Source organism: Cervus canadensis, chromosome 14, assembly GCF_019320065.1.
Source record: "Cervus canadensis isolate Bull #8, Minnesota chromosome 14, ASM1932006v1, whole genome shotgun sequence".
Taxonomy (NCBI): domain Eukaryota; kingdom Metazoa; phylum Chordata; class Mammalia; order Artiodactyla; family Cervidae; genus Cervus; species Cervus canadensis.
In genome coordinates, this window is record NC_057399.1 from 31947622 (window position 1) to 31970713 (window position 23092).

The 23092-nt window shown below is 38.3% G+C and overlaps 1 protein-coding gene across 8 annotated transcripts in view; it reads right to left on the bottom strand.

Annotated features, from left to right (window-relative positions):
• Positions 1-23092, bottom strand: part of GLIS3 (GLIS family zinc finger 3) — a 563983-nt gene that overhangs the window by 466889 nt on the left and 74002 nt on the right. For 2 of the 8 annotated variants that reach the window (XM_043486788.1, XM_043486787.1), the window contains exons 2-3: positions 21971-22096; positions 19442-19928 (exon numbers count right to left, since the gene is read on the bottom strand). The exons of 3 other annotated variants lie outside the window; for them this stretch is intronic. In XM_043486788.1, the coding sequence (XP_043342723.1) occupies positions 19442-19829 (388 nt within the window). In that variant the 5' untranslated portion in view covers positions 19830-19928; positions 21971-22096. Of the gene's footprint in view, positions 1-19441; positions 19929-21970; positions 22097-23092 lie in introns of those variants that run through there. 3 more of the 8 variants (XM_043486789.1, XM_043486786.1, XM_043486792.1) reach the window with 2 other exon arrangements.

Consider the following 23092-nt stretch of genomic DNA (forward strand, 5'->3'; position numbering starts at 1 on the left):
TTCTTCCTAAGAGCAAGCCTCTTTTAATTTCATGGCTGCAGTCACAATCTGCAGTGATTTTGGAACCCAAAAAAATAAAGTCTGTCACTGTTTCCATTGTTTCTCCATGTATTTGGCCATGAAGTGATGAGACCAGATGCCATGATCTTCATTTTTTGAATGTTAAGTTTTAAGCCAACTTTTTCACTCTCCTCTTTCACCTTCATCAAGAGGCTCTTTAGTTCCTCTTTGCTTTCTGCCCTAAGGGTGGTGTCATCTGCATATTTGAGGTTATTGATATTTCTTCCTGCAATCTTGATTCCAGATTGTGCTTCATCCAGCCTGGCATTTCACATGATGTACTCTGCATATAAGTTAAATAAGAAGGGTGACAATATATAGCCTTGATACATTCCTTTCCCAGTTTGGAACCAGACCATTGTTCCATGTCCAGTTCTAACTGTAGCTCCTTGACTCACATACAGGTTTTGTAAGTTTTGTGAGACTCACATACAGGTTTTCATCTAATCCCTTGAATCTATTTGTCACTTCCACTGTATAATCGTTAAGGGAGTTGATTGAGGTCATACCTGAACGGTCTAGTGGTTTTCCCTACTTTCTTCAATTTCAGTCTGAATTTGGCAATAAGGAGTTCATGATCTGAGCCACAGTCAGCTTCCAGTCTTGTTTTTGCTGACTGTATAGAGCTTCTCCATCTTTGGCTGCAAAGAATATAATCAACCTGATTTCATTATTGACCATCTAGTGATGTCCATGTGTAGAGTCGTCTCCTGTGTTGTTGGAAGAGGGTGTTTGCTATGATCAGTGTGTTCTCTTGTGAAAACTCTGTTAGCCTTTGCCCTGCTTCATTTTGTACTCCAATGACAAAGTTGCCTGTTACTCCAGGTATCTCTTGACTTCCTACTTTTGCATTCCAGTCCCCTATGATGAAAAGGACATCTCTCTCTCTTTTTTTTTTTTTTTGTGGTGTTAGTTCTAGAAGGTCTTGTAGGCCTTCCTAGAACCATTCAACTTCAGCTTCTTGGCATGGTTGGGGCATAGACTTGGATTGCTGTGATGTTGAATTGTTGCCTTGGAAATGAACTGAGATTATTCTGTCATTTTTGAGATTGCACCCAAGTACTGTATTTTGGACTCTTTTGTTGACTATGAGGGGTACTCCATTTCTTCTAAGGAATTCTTACCTACAGTAGTAGATATAATAATCATCTGAATTAAATTCACCCATTCCAGTCCATTTTAGTTCACCGATTCCTAAAATGTCAATGTTCATTCGTGCCATCTCTGTTTGATTACTTCCAACTTACCTTGATTCATGGACCTAACATTCCAGGTTCCTATGCAATATTGTTCTTCACAACATGGGCTTTACTTTCACTACCAGACACATTCACAACTGGGCGCTGTTTCTGCTTTGGCTCCATTTCTTCATTCCTGCTGGAGCTACTTACAGTATATACAGTTATATTATATACATATATATCAGTTCACATAATATATATCATTTCAAAGGCTTTATATACTTACATGTTACGAGTTACAGATAAGTACACAAATCCTATAAAATTCATTTACCCTTGTTAATAAACTATCATTTATAAAATCTCTTGCTTTTTAGGGGCTTCCCTGATGGCTCAGCTGCCTACAATGTGGGAGACCTGGGTTCAATCCCTGGGTTGAGAAGATCCTCTTTCCTTTTTAAAGTTTCTCCTTTCTTCACATTTGATTGTGTTCATATGGATTCTCTTCATAATTATATGTATGTGTCAGCTCCCTAAAAGCGTAAACATAAATGTATGTACATATAAGTGTGCATGTATCACAGAATGCCTAGCATTGTGCCTTGCCCTGTAAATGCTGTGCTAGATTGAATTAAAATCACAAATATACTGAGATTTCAGGCTGCATCTTATTCACGTTTGACTCCCTAGTAGCTAGCACAGTATCATGTTGGTAGCAGAAAACATCAGTTGATTTTTTTGACAGCACTAGAAACATAAAGAAGCTCTTAAAAATATAATCAGAAAATGTAAAAACAATTTTCTTTAGAAAGACATCTATTTTGTCATATAAAGTGTATATGGAGCTTACAGAAAAAGGATATAAGAGGAAAGGCTAGAATCAAAAATATAGAGAGTATACATATGCTAAGTAGTTTAAAGGCTGCAATAAGGAGATCCTCTTCATTCTTCACACTGCACTTCTCTAACCCCCACAAACAAGTTCTACCATAAATGATGCCTTTCTTTGTCTTAAGGTATTGACCCAATTAAAAAATAAACACCTCTGACAATTATGATACTTTTAATCAGTTGATCATCTCTTTTGCTAAAAGCAAACTTAGATTTATATTAGTGGGTTTGGGGGACACTGCCTGGTAGGAGCCATCTGGAAGTTGTGGGGGCATTCTGGGTTGTTACCATTATTGGCATTCAGTTCTGAAGGGATGCCACACAATAAAAAATCATCCCACATGATTTTCAAGTGTCTCACCAAACATTCATGTAGGTAAAAACCTGTTAATAATCATCTGAGTTTAGAACCTAAGTCAATTTTATTTTCATAATTCTTATTTATACTTAATTATCTAAAATAAAATGATAGTGAAAATCAAGTGAATTATCATTTTGATAGAAATACTATGAAGTATTGTCCACCATTTCATGAAATCCTATCACTGAAAGCAAACAACTAGATATCTGAGTCACCAATACAACAAACACAATTCTAAATCATCAGAATCCTAACTAATTTCACTTTTAGGTCCAAGTTTATCTACTTCATTATGTCTTTTAGTGTAGGTGTGCTAGAATATTTTCATATTTAAATGCACTTTATTTTATTATAAATTATTTTCATTTTCCTTGTACTTTAGTCATAAAATTGTATCAAATTTTTAAAATTATATGCATAGGTAGATAATAGTGTTCATGCATTTTGTTTGAGAATAATAAAGAAATTAATAAAAAGTATGGCTATGAAATGCAGGTTTAGATGGAGATGGAGGGCAGGAAGAGAGAAGCAATATAATATCTGGTGGGAATATGACACTGAGAAGAAAGACCAGGATGTGGGGGATTGGTCCTTTCAACAAGCCACAGAGAGTACTTGGTTACTTGGTGAATCTTAAAGATGAAATGTCTTGTTTAATCCTTTTTTCCTAGGCAAAAATGTCATACCAGTGTTTGCCATAGCTTGGAGGAGTTGGCCAGATGCATGGAAGGAAAAGAGAAACTGGAGTAAGAGACACCTACATTCAAACCCTGATTCTGTCTCTTATAATTCATGTAAACTTGAGCAAATAATTTCACTTCTCTGAATGTCTATTTCCACGTTTGTAAAATGGAGGTAATAGAAAAAGCCCTCACGGTTTGGCTCTGCTGAATCTTAGAGCCTGTCACCATCTCTTCCATACCATGGGCCTTCAACAGATGTTAATTCCACCACTCAGCCATAAAAAAGAATAAAATAATGCCATTTGCAGCAACATGGATGCAACTAGAGATTATCATACCAAGTGAAGTAAGTCAGAAAGAGAAAGACAAATACCATATGTATTACATGTGGAATCTAAAATATGACACAAATGAACCTATCTATGGAACAGAAACAGAATCAGGGATATATATAATAGACTTGTGGTTGCCAAGTGGGAGGAGGGTGGGAGAGAGGTGGATTGGGAGTTCAGGATTAGCAGATGCAAACTGGTATATACAGAATGGATAAACAAAAATGTCCTACTGTATAGCACAGTGAACCATATTCAGTATCCTGTGATAACCATAATAGAAAATAATATGAAAAATAATGTACAAATATGTATAGCTGAGTCACTTGGCTGTACAGAAGTAATTAATACAACACAGTAATTCAACTATACTTCAATTAAAAAAAATTTTAAAATGAAATAAAAACCTAAAAGAAAACCCCAAAGGTTAATTCCTACCCACCTGCTCCTAGATGTTACATAATTTCTAGTGCTTCCTGAAAGAGAGAAAAGTCCAGACAATAATATGATTAGTTATCTACAGCTTTCCAGCTGGCACAGTGGTAAAGAATCTACCTGCCAATGTAGGAGATTTAAGAGACACTGGTTCAATCCCTGGGTCAGAAAGAGCTGCTGGAGCAGGAAATTGCAACTTGTTTCAGTATTCTTGCCTGGAAAACTCCATGGACAGAGGAGCCTGGTGGGCTACAGTCCATGGGGTCACAGAGTCGGACATCACTGAGAGACTGAGCACACACACACATAACAAATTACCAGCAACTTAAAAACTTAAAATAACATACATATATTATTATCTCAGTTTCTGGGCTTCAGGAATCTGAATATGGCTGGAGTGGGTCCTTTGTTTCAGGGTCTCTCACGAGCTTGTAATCAAAGTGTCAGTGAGAACTAGAGTCTCATCTGAAAGTTCAGCTGTGGAAGGACCCACTTCAAATCTCAAATCTTACATAGTTGTTGGCAGAATTCAGTTTCCAGACAGTTGACAGAATAAGGACTCAGTTCTTCACTGTTTTTTGGCCAGAGTCCCCTCTCTGTTACTTGCAACATGGGCCTATCCAAAATCACAGCGTTCTTCCTCAAAGATACAAACCAAGAAGACAATTAAGAGAGTCTGCAAGCAGGACAACAGTGAAACCTTTTGTAACTTAATGATAGATATGACATTTTATCATCTTTATCATGGTTAGAAGCAAGTCCCTACATCCAGTCTATACCCAAGGAGTGGCTGTTACCCAAGGGCATGAATTCCAGGAGATGGGAATGATCAAGGCCCAACTTAGATTCTGCCTGTCACAATAATGTATAGATAATTGTACAGAAATTGCTTCTATGTACATGGGGAAATTACCTGGGCCAAATATGTAAGAAAATACACTTTCAACACCCAATCCATGTACTCCAACTTTTATAAAATTTAATTCATTGATTAATTGCATGAGTTTTGTGCCTGACAGATTCCTAATCAAACTGGCATAAAACTTGCATATATGCCAAGAGTATTCAAATCATGAATAAATACTCTCTCAACATATAATCCAAGGCAACAAGAAATAGCTATGCTTAAAATTTTCTAAACTGACAGCCAAACCACTTCAAATTGCTGCATTGTTCAAGGTGATTTCAAATAGAACTCACAGGTCTGAGTATCTGAACCCTGGCAATCTTCACCTTCAATAAACTCTCAATGGAACATAAATATAAATGCTTAACAGATCAGCTATTACATGCTCTTTCTTAATTCCCACATCCAGGATTGAAAATCTAGGTAACATTAAAAAAATGAGTTACCTTATAAACTTTAGTGGCCTCTACTGAAAAGTAATACAAAGTATCACAATGATAATCACAGTTTAGTAGTTTATCTTTTAAGTAGAAAAATAATTTAAAAAAATAACTTTTCTTAGAATTAACTTTTGCTGGTGGCCATACTTCCAAAATCTTTTCCCTTACTTTGGAATCATGGCAGCCAAAGAACACCATTTCTGTGATACCTTTGGAAACATCACTCTTATTTGAAGCTTATCCCCAAACCACCTTTATTTAGGAGACTAAATCCTAGGTATCACTCAATCTACATGTTCCTTTTCTGAGTAGATAGGACCCATGTTTATTCCATGAGTTGTTCCCTAACCCAACCAGACCTGACACAAGCTGGACCAACCAGACTCTCCTTCTTTCCAAGGAACCTAAAAATGGGATAGAGAAACACTACCCAGTAGACTCACAGCACAGAAGTTCTGAGTACATATTTAGGGCTAGGGAAGAAAGTCATGTTGAGACCATAGATATCATGATGGTTAATTTTATGGGTCAACCTAATTGGGCCATGAGGTGAACAGATATTTGGTCAAACATTATTCTGGGTATGTCTGTGAAGTATTTCTAGATGAGATTAAAATTTGAAATAGCAGACTGAGTTAAGGAGACTGCCCTCCCCAATGTGGGTGGGCCTGTTCTAATCAGTTGAAGGTATACATAGAACAAAAAATGAATCCTCCTGCAAGCAACCAAGGAAGAACTTTTCTTGCCTGACAGCTTTTAGCTGGAACCTTGGTATCTTCCCATCTTTGGACTCAAATGGGAACATTCACTCTAACTGAATCTCAAGGCTACCTGTTTTTGAACTGACACTTTATACCATAGGCTTTCCTGGTTCTTGGGCCTTCATACTTGGACTAGAACTAAACCATCAGCCCTCCTGGGTACTCAGCTTGCCAACTGCAGATTTTGGTACATCTCTGCCTACCTAAGAGCAAAATTCCTTATAATAAATTGTGTGTGTGTGTGTGTGTGTGCGCGCGCACGCACATGTGCTTAGTTGCTCAGTCGTGTCTGACTGTTTGTGTCCCCATGGACTATAGCCTGCCAGGCTCCTTTGTCCTTGGGGATTTTCCAGGCAAGAATACTGGAGTGGGTTGCCATCCCCTCCTCCAGGGGATCATCCCAACCTAGGGATCAAACCCAGGGCCCCCGTACTGCAAACAGATTCTTTACCAGCTGAGCCACCATGAATACTGGAGTGGGTAGCCTATCCCTTCTCTAGGGGATCTTCTCAACCCAGGTATTAAACCATGGTCTCCTGCATTGTAAGCAGGTTCTTTTACCAGCTGAGCTACCAAGGAAGCCTGTAGTTCTATTTTTGGTTCTATTTTTCTGGAGAACCTGACTAATACAGACACCAAAAAAAATAATAATAATAATACAGAAAAGCAATCTTCAGAAGAATGAAGTAATGTTCAAAAAGAAGACAGAGATTAAATATCACATTGCCTAGGGAGAAGGAGTATGGTGAAGTAGCTTGTTCTTATAGTCTTCAGAAGATCTGATAGTTCATCTTCTTCTGAAGTGAAGTGAAAATCACTCAGTCGTGTCCAACTCCCTGTGACCCCATGGACTGTACCCGCCAGGCCCCTCTGTCCATGGATTCTCCAGGCAAGAACACTGGAGTGGGTTTCCATTTCATCTTCTTCTGGGGTGCCATGAAACACCGTTGGTTCTTTACAATAAACCCTTTTTACATGAGCTAACACAGTGCATTTCAGCTACCTGAAACCAATAAGAGGCTTCAATAAGATACTTGGTGAATAACTGCACTTGCCAGAAATCCCTGGTCTCCAGCATGGCCCCCATAACCTAACTCATCCCAATAGAACATAGTATGATGGTTAAGACCCAAGGCACTGGGTTCAAACAGTACCTGAATTTGATTCCCAGGTTTGCCACATGCTAGCCATGTGATGGCTGCTAAATTACCTCTTCAAACCTTAGTTTTCTTAAATCTTAATGACCCGTAGGGTTGTTACAAGGATTAAAAAGAAACTGACCTCCAGGGCCATCATGTTAGGCCTCCTGGATTGTTCTCTGGTTGTATGGCCCAGCAGCTCTGCCCAGTGCAGCAGTGACCCCAGAGTAAGGGTTCAGGAAAATCAGCCATTATTGTATCTTTCTTTTTTATATCACATTGCCTACCTGATTGCCACCAAAACTACTATCTTAATCAAGTAAGATGGAGCACTTTTAACACAAATTAACATAAGCACTTGCAAAATTTACTTGATAGTGGTTTTCTGTTTCATCTCACTGTTCTTTTCAAAATAAATATATACCAGATATTACACTGCTCATAGTAGAAATTATGATAGATATGTCTTTCAGGAAACTGTACTCAATTGCCAAGAACCTAGTCTGTTAGGGCAAACTCTGTGCCAAAAAAGCAGAACAACATCCTATACAAGTACTTAGGGCTGTGAAGTCAGTGAGGCAGGGGCTAAAATACCCATATGTTCTTGGTTAAGTTTCTTAATCTTTCTAAGCCTCTCTTTCCTTGTGTTTTCAATGGGGATACTCCATAGAGCTGCAAAGGATTAAAGTAAAATACGTAAAGCTAAGCATAGTTATACAAAATGCTAAATAATTGATGGCTCACTTATTTTCAATCCTGTAACAACTAGAAACTAATATATTCTACATAATAATATACTAATAATCACTCAATAGCTCCAAGAAAGAACTTTGAAAAAATAACTTAAAATAGGGTTAATCCTGTCAAGTAGGTTGAACTACTTTACATTAAAGCAGTTGAGTAAGATGCTGAGTCTAAACACAATGAGACTTCCCCCTAAATGTATAGTGACACTGCCTTCATTCCAGTTCATCCAGGGTAGTCGGGCATAATTATTAATAGGGCTCCATTTCACTTTTGAAAGTGTTCTGGTTTGGATAATAAATTATATGATCACTCTATCTAGAGTAAAATCTTTAGATGGAAGACAAGTTTAAAAGCTGTTATTTCATCTCAAGGTTTGGTTATTGTGTTTTAATTTTTTTCTCTCTAGCTATGAGGCAAACTGTGAAGACAGAATTTAGGGTTCTCAGCCACACAACAAGTAGCTTTTCAAACTGCCTAGACTTGGAATTTATGACTAAGCTAATGCCCATTACTTCAAAGGATAAATCCATGAATGAACTAGTATCAGGGTGAGGCCATCCCATTCAGCAACAAGTGCTGTGGATTATGGAGACTCATGTGCTATGCTGTGCTTAGTCAGGTCCAACTCTTTGTGACCCCCATGGACTGTAACCCACCAGGATCCTCTGTCCATGGGGATTTTCCAGGCAAGAATACTGGAGTGGGCTGCCATGCCCACCTCCAGGGGATCTTCCTAACCCGGGGATCAAACCCAGGTCTCCTGCACTGCAGGTGGATTCTTTACTGTCTGAGCCACCAGTGAAGCCCAATAATACTGAAGTAGGTAGCCTATCCCTTCTCCAGGGGATCTTCATGACCCAGGAATCAAACTGGAGTCTCCTGCATTGCAGGCAGATTCTTTACCAGCTGAGCTACCAGGGAAGCCCCATGGAGATCCATACTGCCCTTACAATAAGAGAAGAACACTACTTTATATGTCTCTGGAAGTTGACAGCGTAAAATGTATTCTCATATTTAGCATCATGTTTAAGTCTCAAGAGCAAACATCTTTTCTATTCCACAATTTCATGAGTGCCTGAGATTTCCACACAAGTGGGTAACCCCTTGGGAAACCCATGCGTGCAGCTCACTAGTTGTCTGATGCTCACTTCTCCCTACCCATAACCCCCAGTCCCTGCCTTCCTCAGTTCTTGACTTATGCTTTCCATCCACTCCCAAGGACTTGATAATGAGGTTTTTGACCTTCTTCTCCCATTCTCCCCTGCCCTTCACCTCCATCCCACTCTCGGGCCATGATGCCAGGTTTGCTTATCATCTGCATGAAACCAAAGCCAAAGATGAGAGGTGTTCTGGACACACTCCTACTCAAAGACATGTTGCCAGGTCTGCCCTTAACCTAGACCCAGCCCATTTGGAAAGGAGCATAAGACATCACCCCCATTTTACAGATGAGGAAACTGAGGCAAGGAGGTCTAGTGTCTTGCCCAATGTCACACACCAGCAAAGCATGAATGAGAGAGATGTGGGTCTTCTGAATTGTGCCCATGCTCTGTCTCTTATATTTATACTCACACTCAGTCGCTTAGTCCTGCCTGAATCTTTTGCGACCCACTGCAGTCCTCCAGGCTCCTCTGTTCATGGGATTTCCAGGCAAGAATATTGGAGTGGGTTGCCATTTCCTTCTCAATCTCTTCTACTAAAGCTTGTCAAATTTCAATAAGCATAACTTACAAGGACCAAAACAAAAATGCTGGATTCCTTGTTCAAAGAGCAGGAAAACAGCATTTTCCTTTCTTCTCCCATCTTTTGACTTACCATGATATTTTTTATTTGCCATTTAACACTGTGCTGCTTCCACACAGGGATACTGACAGAGTGAACACAGGCCTTCAAAGGTGCCCAAAGCATCACTCATGATTGAGCACATGGGGCATACGTATCTGACCTTGACCTCACCGTACCAATGCTCAAGGTCCCTGCCGAGGGCACAGGGCAGGAGTGGACACGGTGGGGCGGGGGAGCCGGTGGTCATCCTGGCAAGGTGTGGAGCTACATACATTTGAACTAAGACTTCAAGCCCGCGTCCCTCACAAGTTTCAGTGTCCCACCAGACTTCACTTACAAAATAGAATTTCAAAGATAAAATTAGTAAGACTGTCAAGTCAGTCACCACAGAGCATTATACCCCAAGCACAGGGCACCCCTTTTGAGACAGGGCTTTGTGCAGTCACCTTTCAGCCAACCCTGTGCACACGAATCATCTGGGGATCTCATTAAAATGCAAGATCCAACTCAGTAGATATGGGGGAGTCTTGAGACTGGGCATTTCTAACCACCTCCCAGAAGATGCTAATGCTGTTGGCCTTGGAGTATCCTTGAGTAACAAGATCCTCTTCCACAAGTCTCATTTTTTAACTTGTTTATGATGTCAGGTCCAATTACAGAACCTCTATTTCTTTCATTATTCAAATAACGCAGCCATGAAAATAGGTATTAAATACAAGTCACCATCCATTGTATCCTTAAAACATGACATGTCAGAAGGAGCAAATCTATTCATGTATTTATGATATCCTCTGGTCTGGGTTTAAAGACTTCGTGCTTGTACATATATTGATGTCACTCAGGTACCCATCATGTAAAGGCTGCCTGATGTCTCCTGGGTAGACAAGGCCCCCACTGCTCAGAAGGACCTGTTGTTGAAAATTGTCAAGTACAATTTTCTAAAACAGGAGCAAGGGCCCATAGCCTCAGCTTATGGATAGAAATGACCACTGAACAGTTTTGAGTTTATAAAGGTATACTATTTCAGGAATAGCAGTAATCTTAGATTCTAATGGATAAAATAGGCAAGATTTCTCAGCACTCTTGTAACAGGGGCTCTCAGACTGCAGAGTCCTATTCAATGTCAATCCATGCAGCACATGAAAAATGAGATCTCTAGAAAAATGAGCCTCAGTCTCTTCATCCCTAGAATGGGGTCAGTTATACTTACCTTACCCTATGGGATGATGCCTTTAATCAAATCATATGAAATAGGCACTATGAAAGGTTATGAAATACAAAGTACTGTACAAATCCAAAGTTGTTGTTGTTTAGGGACTTCCTTGGTAATCCAGTGGTTAAGACTCCATGCCCCCAACACAAGGGGCTCAGGTTTGGTCCCTGGTCAGGGAACTAGATCTCACATGCCACAACAAGAGATCTCTCACGTAGCAACAAAGATCCCACACACTTCCACTAAAACCCAGAGCAGTCAGATAAATTAAAAAAGAAAAAAAAAAAGTAGTTGCTATTTAACAGCTTTAGAAAATGCTGTAGGTAACTAACAGATGTAACATTTCAACTTCATGTCCCATAGCATTTGAGGTATATGTAGAGGGTAGGGGTGTTAAATGGAATATTCTTTTAAAGGTAGAACGTTACGAGACTGACAAACCACTTTTATAACTGGAACAAACCGTGTCTGCCATTCAGTAATACTTGGAAATCCATCATCAATTTGACTTATATCCAGCATCAATAAATCACACAAAGTGAACCCTGTGCAGCCCAAAGAGTAAACAAAACTAAACACCGTGTATCACCTGCCTTTTTGGCAAGACAAAATGAAAATTCTGGTTACTTCAACTGAAATAAAGCCTTTGGTCTCTGACTGGTTTGGTTATTTTTGGAATCTTTTATGGAATATTAACTTTAATTGCTCTAATTCTGCAGGAAGCCACACTGGAAGTGCAAGGAAATATAAGTGATTAAAAAGCAGAAGTGAGGGGGAAAAAGTAACCACATATTTTGCCCCAACTTTCTTAAGCTAATATATCAACTATAACACTTCAAAAATGCGGGATCCCCAGTTGCTATTCTTGCCCCAGTTCTAACATGACTACATTTAACATGCTTCACCCAGTGATGTTAGCAGATTCTTTTATTGTCTGTTATTTTACCAGGGATCAACATAAGTGAAGCAATGATATAGGAAAGTAACTTTTTAAATCAGTGGCAGACTTTAACATTTCTGATGCAACAGTGAGAGAAAAATATGAAGCTTGTTGACCCACTAAGAAATTAAGCTCTAACCTAAGCTCCAGATCATAACCAATTGAATTAATAAACCACAGACATAAAAATAAAACTTGATGTAGTATTTAAAATACACTAGTTTTTAGACCTCCCAGGATCACACAACACATTTTCTTAGACGAGGTCTTTATAAGAGACACCAACCTTAAGTGACACAAAAGAATTTTTAAGTTTCAATTAGTTTGGTGTCCTTTGTTGATATTATTTTGCTTTTTCTGACCAACAATAATGAATAACCCACAAGCACTAATGAATAACTAACTCCCTTTGTCTCCAAGGACAGCAGAGCCCAACAAGAAATGTCAGAGGCCCCGAAGTAAAATAAAAAACCTTTACAATGAAAATCTTTCCAATTATATAGTCCTAGGGGTACTGCGAACTGTATTTAAATAGCTGTGTCAAACACACTTATAGTGAGGATCATAAAATCAATTTCCCAGATGCTTTGAAAAACGCATTTCTCCCAGTCTAATTACAGTCTGTAACTGTTGAGAAGAAAGCAGGGAGAAACACCACTATCGGCACACTGTTACTGGGATTCTATACTCACCAATTATAAGAGGGTCAGAAAGTTGCCAGCTGCAGAATGTCCTCCACACTCAGTGACAAAGATCAATATAAAAATTATTATTTCAGCACATTAAAATTTACATTTTAATTACAGCAAGCAATCATTTTTAAAACAAATTTCCACATCTTAGAAATACAAAGCTAAAGGTAAATGTTTCTTAGTTGTAGTACAGAGAAAATAAAAATATACCCATGTTCCTGAGAACCAGCGTTCTCACTGACAGCTTTGCAATGAGGAAGTGTGAAGAAGAACTCTGTAATGTTATATTTTAACTGGAACTCATTACCTTGTTCTGGTGTTATTTCCTCACTCTGTCCATAGTAAGGACCTAGAAACAATGATATCCCAGAGCCAATAAGAATACCCTTTAATCCAGTTTTCCAAATATCATTTCCCACTAAAGGGAACCTTAACTTTTGGGGGAAATAGTTGATTCCAGGTATGGGGCAGGGAAGTACAAGCGATGCTAGAATATTTTGTGTCTCAAAGTAAGGAAGAACTTAATGGGAACATGTCAAAAGGACATAATAACTGACCTGAAGGGGCTTCCATCGGTCAAATCCGGGACAGTTTGACCATCAGAAAAAATAGTGATGGTAATGAGTTATAGCACAGTGAATTTTTTAAAAGAATAAATGAATCTGCAATGACACTAAAAGAGAAGGGAGAGAAGCTCTCCTTTCCAGAAGAAGACCAGCTAATAAACATAGAAGGAATGATACAATCAGAAAGTAACCTTTATGCAATCAGCAATATAATACCTGATTCAGACAAAGGTCATCAATAAATCCTAGTAAAGGTTATTAAAGATATTCACACACGATTATTTGTTAATTTTGAAAAGTGTCCTTTACAATGTAGAGATCTAGTGACACCACCTTAGACAGACAACCAAAAGCAGCATTACAAATACTAGGACAAATGAACATTTAGTGCTTCCTGGTATAACACAATGGGTGGTACACAAATCACTATGTAGTGTTCTTGCCAAAAATGTTTAACCCGAACCCAATTATGACAAAATGACTGGACTGATCAGGTTGTGAGACAAGACAGCTGACCTGAACTTTAAAAAAATATTAACACATTTTTGTCATGAAAAACACAAAAAAGTCAGGGAGAGTAGGTCATTCTAGATGAAAGGACACCAAAGAAACATAACAACCAAACATAACCCAAATGCAGTGAATGATCTTTTATTAGATCCTAGATTTTTTTTAAATGGCTACAAATAACACTGGATTATAAGGGGGGGGGGGAATAATACCTTATATTATAAACCATGATTAAGTAAAATAAAATACATAATGAATTTGAATGTGAACTATATTTTAAGATATAACTGTTTATAAGTAATACTGTTGAGTCAAAGTTAAATTTCTTGGTTATCATTAATGTATTTTAGGTATATAGCATGAAAGATACCTGCTTAGGAATTTGGGGGTAAAGGGTCACAAGGTCAGCAACTTACTTCCAAGTAGTTCAGTTTACTTTAGAGATAAAGATGGCATTGCCAAAAAGTAAAATACAATAGAAGGTAATATAAAGTGTAATGAAAAAAATAATCCAACTTTTAAAGAAAACTATTCAGGAATGAAGAATAAGTTTTATTTAAGAGATTAGTTACCTACAAGTGGAAGTAGTTGAATGCAGCTTCTGGAAAAGCCAATGAAAGGAGGTAGATTCCAAGGGAGTAGAACTTTTTGCCTTTTCTGACAAAAACAGTTATGATCATGGGCCTGTCTTCCTTGAGCTTGTAACCATTAACAGTAATCACCCACCCTTAACTGCTCTTTCTGTGAGAAAAATGAACTCCTATGACACAGGTTCCCAAATGCTCCCAGTGCATGGAATTCTTAGCGTCTCAGTAAATTTTTCATGCTGCCCCTAGGCCAAAAGGAACATCTAACAGTTCTGTTTATTAAGTAGTTAGGTGTCAATAACTTCATAGTATTTATGTACTAATAACTTATTATCTGTTTGAAAAAAAATAACAAATTTTTTAAATCATTTTTATTTCATTTTTAAATAACCACAATTATTAATGGGATGTGCATTTCAATCATGCTTTCTACTACTTCTCAAATCTTGGAATCAGACTGGACATCACCACCTTCACCTCCTATTCCACACTGATTTTCATTTAGCACTTGCTTTTGTTATTGTGGTAAAATATATGTAACATAAAATGTCCCATTTTAACCATTTTTAAGTGTACAGTTTAGTGACTTTAACTATATTCACACTGTTGTACAACCATTACCAACACCCATCTCCAGAACTTTTTCAACTTCCCAAACTGAAACCCTGTACCCATTAATTAATAACTCCTCATTCTCTCCTTCCCTAGTCCACAGTAACCACTACTTTCTGTCTCTATGAATTTAATTATTGTAGGAACCTCATATAAGAAGAATCATACAATATTTGTCCTTCTCTGTCAGGCATATTTCTTTAGCATAATGTCTTCAAGGTTTATCCATATTATAGCATATGTCATATTTCCTTCCATTTGAAGACTGAAAAATTTTCCATTGTATAAATATGACTATATCTGCTGCAGTCCATAGCGTCGCAAAGAGTCGGACATGACTGAGAGATTAAACTGAACTGATAGATGTGACACATTTTGTTTACCCATTCATTTACAATGATGGACACCTGGGTTACTTCTACCTTTGGCTATTGTGAAAAATGTTGCTCTGAACATGGATATACAAACTACTTGCTTTTCTTAGTCACAATTACCAATTATGTAGTTTCTCAAAGTTACAATATCATCAAAAAGAACATACTGTAATCTAATATTGAAACTGTGAACCTCCTCCAACTAGCAGTTTGCCTGCAGGAATGTCACATATCCAAAGTTTCCTTCAAAATTTAAAATATCTCATAGCTCTCTCCGAGTCTTCTGTGGCACCCCAGAGCACTTGGCACACCATTCGGGAACCACACTCTACAATGTTAAATCCATGGTTATTTGAGTTTTCGTAGGAACAGAACTCAATCCTTAAGTAACATAAACATTACAATCAAATTTATATTTCTCCTGAGGTTCCCACTGGAAATTTTTGAGTCTTCAAGTCAGATGTCTGTCTGTATGACAATCCCTAGGTAACTTATTCTATTGGCAATATATAGAAAGATATATAGATATACCTCCTATTGGTTCTGTGTCTCTGAGAAACTCTAATAGACCCACAGAGTCACAAGTTCTTTGGCACTTATCCTTTTGGATCATGATATTGTCAGTAGTGCATGGGAAAGCAGTGGCAAAATCAGGGAGAGATGTCAGTCTCAAGCTTATCACATCAACCCCGAGGTTAAATCCTTCCACAGATTACCAGTGCCCTCAAGATAGATCCAAACTCCTTAGTATGTTACTCACGACTCTTCATCTGGTTACTGCTTATTCTTTTTCAGCCTCATCTCTTACCCAGGTCTCCACACCTCCCCTCAATGTGAAACCAGACAGAAGTCCATGAAATGGACTATGGTCTCTCCCCTCCAGGTTTTGAGCATGCTTTCCTCTCTACCCAGAGCAAATTCCAGATAGTCCCTGCCCCTTCACAGGCATGTGCATGCACGCGCGCACGCACACACACACACACACACACACACACACACAAACACACACAGAGGACATGCTCTTCTGTGATTGTAAAGTTAGCCCCTCATTCTTTAGGTATCTGTCTAGATACCCTACTCTTCTCCCAGATCCACCTATCAAGCTCAGGCTGGGAACCCCTTCAAATGTTGCCCTCTCACCCTGCGTGTATGTCTACCAGAGTCTCAACCATGCTTTATTTTAACTGTTCATTTATTTTTCTGAATTCTCAACTCCCTAAGAGCCAGAACTATGTTTTATTGGCTCTCACATCCCTAAAACTCATTTAAGGCCTTCTTATCTCTCCTTGCTATTCTCTGGAATTCTGCTTTCAGCTGTGTATCTTCCCCTTTCTCCCTTGCCTTTCGCTTCTCTTCTTTCCTCAGTTATTTGTAAAGCCTCCTCAGACAACCACTTTGCTTTCTTGTATTTCTTTTTCTCTGGGATGGTTTTGGTCACTGCCTCCTGTACAATGTTATGAACCTCCATCCATCGTTCTTCAGACACTCTGTCCACCAGATCTAATCCCTTGAACCTATTCATCACTTCCACTGTATAATGATAAGCGATTTGATTTAGGTGATACCTGAATGGCCTAGCAGTTTTCCCTACTTTCTTCACTTTAAGTCTGGATTTTGCAATAATGAGTTCACGATCTAAGCCACAGTCAGTTCTAAAGGAAATAAACCCTAAATATTAATTGGAAGGACTTATGCTGAAGCTGAAGCTACAATACTTTGACCACCAGGTACAAAAAGCCAACTGATTAGAAAAGACCCTGATGCTGGGAAAGACTGAAGGCAAAAGGAGAAGGGGGCTGCAGAGGATGAGATGGTTACACAGCATCACCGACTCAACGGACATGAATTTGAGCAAACCCTGGAAGACAGTGGAGGACAGAGGAGCCTGGCATGCTGCAGTCCACGGGGTCTCAAAGAGTCAGACACAACTTAGCGACTGAACAGCAACAAACCCCCAAAACAGTCAGCTCACCCATAACATATGCTTAATAATTATTTGTAGAACAAATGACTGGATGAAGTCGAAACAGTCCCACATCACCATTCTCAGTTATTGGCTTAGTTTAGAAACTGTCAAGCAAGATTTGAAAGGGACACAATCAGCCACTCCTGGTAACATACAGACCACTAGTGGAATCCAACCTGTAAGGTGAGGCAGAATAATAATTCAGTTGTCCTCAACTCCTTACTCATGTCCGTGCATGCCCTAAACATGCAGATCCAGAAAAGGCACTGCAAGCTTGGAAGCTAAGCAAGGAGCCAGAAAATCAAAGAGGAGAATCAGGAAGCAGTGCTAATTTTTACATGAGTTCCATGATGAACTGACCCTGAGAGTTTGTTATTCCTTAAGTACCTGAAGCATTTTTTTAATAAACTATGATTATAATTATAAACACTTCTAGTCACTATCAAAGTAATATTCCCAAACTCTTTATTGCCTGACAAGGCTTAAGTTACTTATTTTTTTTCTAGACTTTAATTCCTTTGTCAGTTATTCAACAAGAGCATACAACTCAGGACTGTTGTGAGGAATAACTGAGACTATGTATTGGAAAGCACTTAACACAATGCCTAACACTTGCTAAGTTATTATATAATAAGTACAAGTTATTAATATTATCACCACGATTTCCTGCAAGTCAGGATTTCAAACACAAATACATATAAAAGCAAGCTACAGTTCACTAGTCAAGCATGAGCTGAAAGATTGTACTGGGCCTCAACCCCTGAAAATACAAACACATGAGCCTGACATTAAGAAACTTAGCTTGCCATGTCATGAACATAGCAATCTGACAATGACAGAGCTATTTTGGATGCAGCCCCCAGGGAAAATTTTCCTGTACTTACACTAGATATGTTAGCTCTGAGAAATAAAACAATTCAAAACAAGCCTAGACCAAAATAAATAAGTAAAACAGAACAGAAAAAAAGTTACACATACGTTTAGGTTTTTTTAATCTACCCATTTATATCAACTTCTCCAACTCAGAAATACACAGACACTAAAACAAACAACTTTTGGGTTACCTGCCTGATATAAATCATTTTTCATCATAATTGGCAAAGTTATGAGCTAACTAGGTGAATAGCCACTTACAGGGCTGCTAGTAATTTTACTTGGTGGTATAAACACTTGGAGGAGGAAATGGAAATCCACTCCAGTATTCTTTCTTGGAAAATCCCATGGACAGAGGAGCCTGGCAGGCTACAGTCCATAGGGTTGGGAAGAGTAAGACATGACTGAGAATGCACACACATAAACACTGAGTATAGGCATTTAAAACTGAATGGTAAAAAAAAAAAAGAAAAAAAAAATGGTAAAAATACCTAGAGGAATATATAATCATGCTATTCTATATAACAAAGCTATGTTTTACATAGGATACATGCTCCTTTTTCTAGCCCAGATACACATATCATTAGCAATACAACCTCATTAACTCAACACCAGTTTCTAGACAGAGCAAGTCATTCAAATAATTTGGTATTCTCCAACAATTATTCTTAATTTGAAATCTATGGTTAAAAAAAAAAAAAGTTAAGGTAATTCAAAGCCTACTGAATTGGAAGCATCCTCTCTGCCCTCATTTCTCTCAAATTGGCAAGTTTTTCTAGTTTTCCACAAGCACAAAAATACATCTTTTCATTATACTCTTCTAGCTGCTTTCTCTATTGTAACTAGCTATGTTATAAAGATTATAGGTTTTGCCCTTAGAATAGTTTTTTTATCATTTTATGTACTTGTTCCTCATTTTATTGGATATTAAAATTTCTCCACTTTAAATCCTTTTCCTTCCAAACATCACCTTTATTCTAGCACCCAACTAACATAATAATAACAGCTGCAGTCATCCATCTCCTCCATGGTCTGCAGAATCCAGATCCTGGTAAGACAAGATAGAGCTCTGTGCATCCAGAGGGCAGGATCTTCCTAAACATGCTCTTGTTTTCCTCTGTGACACTTATGCTACTTCCCTGTTTCCAATCTCATCTTCAACCCTGTTTCACAGTCCATGAAACAGTACATTTACCACTGTGGTGCCCTCGTCCTCACACAAATGTACACATCTACATCCTTTCCTAGGAAGCTACATATCATTATGAGACTTTGACCCTGACACTGAATCATGTATTTTTCCATAGGATTTGCTTGCAGAGCAGAGACGAGGAAGAGAAAAACAACAGTGTCCACTTTTAAAAGATCCCAGAAAGACAATCCTACCTTTCCCAGAATTTGGAGGAAAGGGGCTTCCAAACTCCTGCTGCTTTGGCTTTAATGTGTGTGGCCCTGACACGCCTCCAGCCTGGGTGACCTGGAAACGTGGCTTCCCACTGGTGAGCACTTGTCTCCTGGGGCTCAAGGCAGGCAGATGGATGGGGCTCTCATTCATGTTGCTCTGAGGAGCCATCCCTCCTCCTGAGGGCATCTTGAGATGGAGGCTGTCAGCAAGGCTTCCAATGGCAGAGCTTGTTGTGCTGCCACAGGGTGAGGGGCCAGGAGTCCCCGAATGGGCTTGAATGGGAGGGATGTGTTGGCCACTGACCATCCCAGGCCCCTGTGGGGTTCCTGATGTCCCGTGGAGATTCATGCTGCATGACCTTCCATTCATTCTGAAAAAACCTGTAGCCAGGTTGGTCAAATATCCAATGACACTAATGATTCCTTTCAGGCAAAGTCCAATAAGTTATCCATGGTGTGGTTTATTAGCCTGTTTAAAAAAATAAATGCAGGCATTTTTAAAAGTAAAAAGGAAAATAAGTTACAATGAGTTTTCAACCTGTGTAGCATTCATATCAGGAAGCACTCAGCAAAATGGTCTTTTATGTAGAACATGCTTATCGAATACATGGTTCATTGGCAGGCATTCTCCCCTCCTGCATTCATGGTAGACATGGATTATGGATCACTGCATTGTTTCGTTTTGTTTGCCACTGAACCATTCTCAATACAGTGCTCTTGGCAACTATAACCAATCTACTGGTGCCAGCTTGCAAAATGAAACTTACTTTGCTCCATAGAGGATCTGTCTGTAATAGTTCACATTTGCTATGGTGCATCCTGGGAAACCCAAATGCATCACCTTCATGAGCTGTTAGACTACTGCTCAAAGGTTCCAGTAAACAAACAGAAAGATGATATAACCTCTAAAATGAGACAGTGAGTACATTCACAGGGAATTTTTTCATGGTCCCTAGATTAACAAAAGAGTTTTAAAAATAGGCATGGGAATTTCATAAAGGTTTCATATACCCATATATCTAAATATTTACAGCAGCATTAGAGTCTTAGTTCTATATTGATCCTGAGTTATGGGGATGAAAATATAATCAACATCACAATACTCTCACCTTTCAGCAAGATCCTAGAAAAGGATAAGGCTGTGTGAAATGCTTTACAGAGAGCATAAGGACAAAACAACCCTTCTCAAGGTGAGTATGTTCACCATGTACCACGCATGGTAAACTGACAGTAATTCCATGAAGCTTCCATCTGCCATCCTACCACCCCCTTTCTCAAGTGGCAGAGGGAGAACCAAAAGTAATGATGTGGCCACAGGACATCATCACTATCTGTGTGTCAGTATTCCCTGGTTACAAATCATCAAGAAAGGCTTTTTCCTCCCCTGATCTATAGTTCCCCAAAATGTATGTCACGCCATGACTAAGGACTAAGCGCCACTACTACAAATAAATGACAGACTCAGTCACAATTTGAATTCTTTTAAGTAAACATGACAGTCATGGAAAGAAGCCAACGTTGGACAAACAAGAAATACAGACTGGGTGCAAAGTAGTAATGGCCAGATATCCTCAACTGTGTGAGTCCTCCTTTTTTCTATGATCTACTCAATGTCTTAGATGAATATTTCCAACTCAACTCCCAAAAGAATGTTCCATAAATCATCGAGCACAGGATATCAAACCGTGGTAAATTTTTGTGAGAAGGTTTTCTTTTTTCTTTATCATTTTAGAAAATCAGAAATACAGGTATCCCTTGCTTTTCAAAAGTTCACTTTATGCCACTTCACTTTCAGAAGATTTATCTAAGTAACCGTTTTTAGTAACCAAAAGAAATTTGAGGAGGGATTTTCACTCTTAAGAAAAAAAAAGTGAAAAACAAAAACATCTTTCAGCATTTGTTCTGCTGGGGGCTATTATAGAGGCTGTTCTCATCCCAAGCAGTGAGATTGGCACCATCAAGCTCCTCAATTTTTTTGTACATCCCTTAGCAACATGTATCCTAAGGTAATTGCTTCTTAACTTTATGCCATTTCAGCTGATGAAAGATTTCCTATGACCACTCTACTTTCAGATAGCAGAGGAAATCTGTAGTATTTAATTTTCAAGCCAAGCACTCACTGTGCCTTCTGCAAAGCTGACTGTATATGTCCATGTATTGAGGAACTTCTAAGGTTACCAACAATATAAATCTAGAATGCTTTCTTTAACTTTATCAAGTCTCCATTCTACTAATAATTCTATCAGTCTGCCACATTTAATATTGACATGCCATCTAGTCCTCAGAAACAATCCTAGGTCTCATTCCTATCTTTCCCTCCACTACAGTAGCCAAGAAGGGACAAATAAACGCAATGCAGATTATTCAAACCTGCATCATTTAAGCTTGTTTATGAAACAATAAGAAATAACCCTTTATCAGACTGATTGTAAGATTTTTTTTTTAATGCTGGAAAAATCCCAATGCCTTTTCTGCTGCACCCATTTAGAAGAACTCAAGTGTATTACCAACCGGTCTGTTGATTCATTGGTTGATTGTGGGCAAGAGTCACTTAATGTCTCTGTGCTTTGCCAGATGACATCGGCCATCTATTCTCCACTCATTGATAAAATAGTGTTTTCTGAAGCACTTTGAACCCTGCACAAGAAAGCACTTATTCAGCATCAATCAAAAAAAAAGGCAAAATAAATATATTGTATTGGCAATTTGTTGAAAATGAAGAATTATACAACATGACTGGAAATATGAGTCACTAAGACCATGGTCCAAGAGACAAGTGTCTGCAGATTTGCAGACTGTGCCCATTTCCAGGTTTTTAAAAATAAAGGAGTTGGTTCTGGCAGTAAGATCATATACAAGCAGGAATTCTCATCAAAAATCTGGTTAAAAACATGTAAGTAAGTACTAGACCATTAAGAAGGTGAGTTTGTAAAAGGAAAAATAATTAAAGCACTAAGAACTTAGTTATAAGAACTCAAACTTGCTTGAATATTTATTTTATTTTTATTTTTTATAAATCACACTCCTGTTTTAAATAGCTTTAGAGTGAAAGTAAAAACAACAACAAAAAATGTACTTAAATTTTATTACTAAAAAAGCAACAGCCAGAAAGTAAAGTGATTAATACCATAAAGAAAAACCAATAAGTCAATGTTGTGTGAGCTGAGAAAAACCAGCCTCAAGACAAAAATAAAATACACTGTGTGAAAAATATGCCAAATAATCCAGCTTTCACATTAATTATACAAGCAGATTTTTCAAACATTAGATACCAGAACTTAAAAATCAATTTGTTTTTTCACATTATATAGTATTTTATGTGCTTTTTGGCTAGGTCGTATGATCATGTGTAATTTTGAGCCTACTTGGTAACAAAAAAGGAATAAACAACTAACTTGTAAGAAAGACCCATCCTCACTGAGTCAGAGTGAACAGCGTTCCCAACGAGAATTTAGGAGACCCGAGTTTTACTTGTGGCAAACCATTTATAACTTCTCTGGACAGTTTTTCATCCACAAAAGATGAAGAATTTGGTGGTAATCACTTGAAATTTTGTCTTTTCGGCTAATTAAGAAAAGGAAGATTATAGAAAGTACTCATTAACTATAATGAAGGATAAATGTGTAGTTTTTT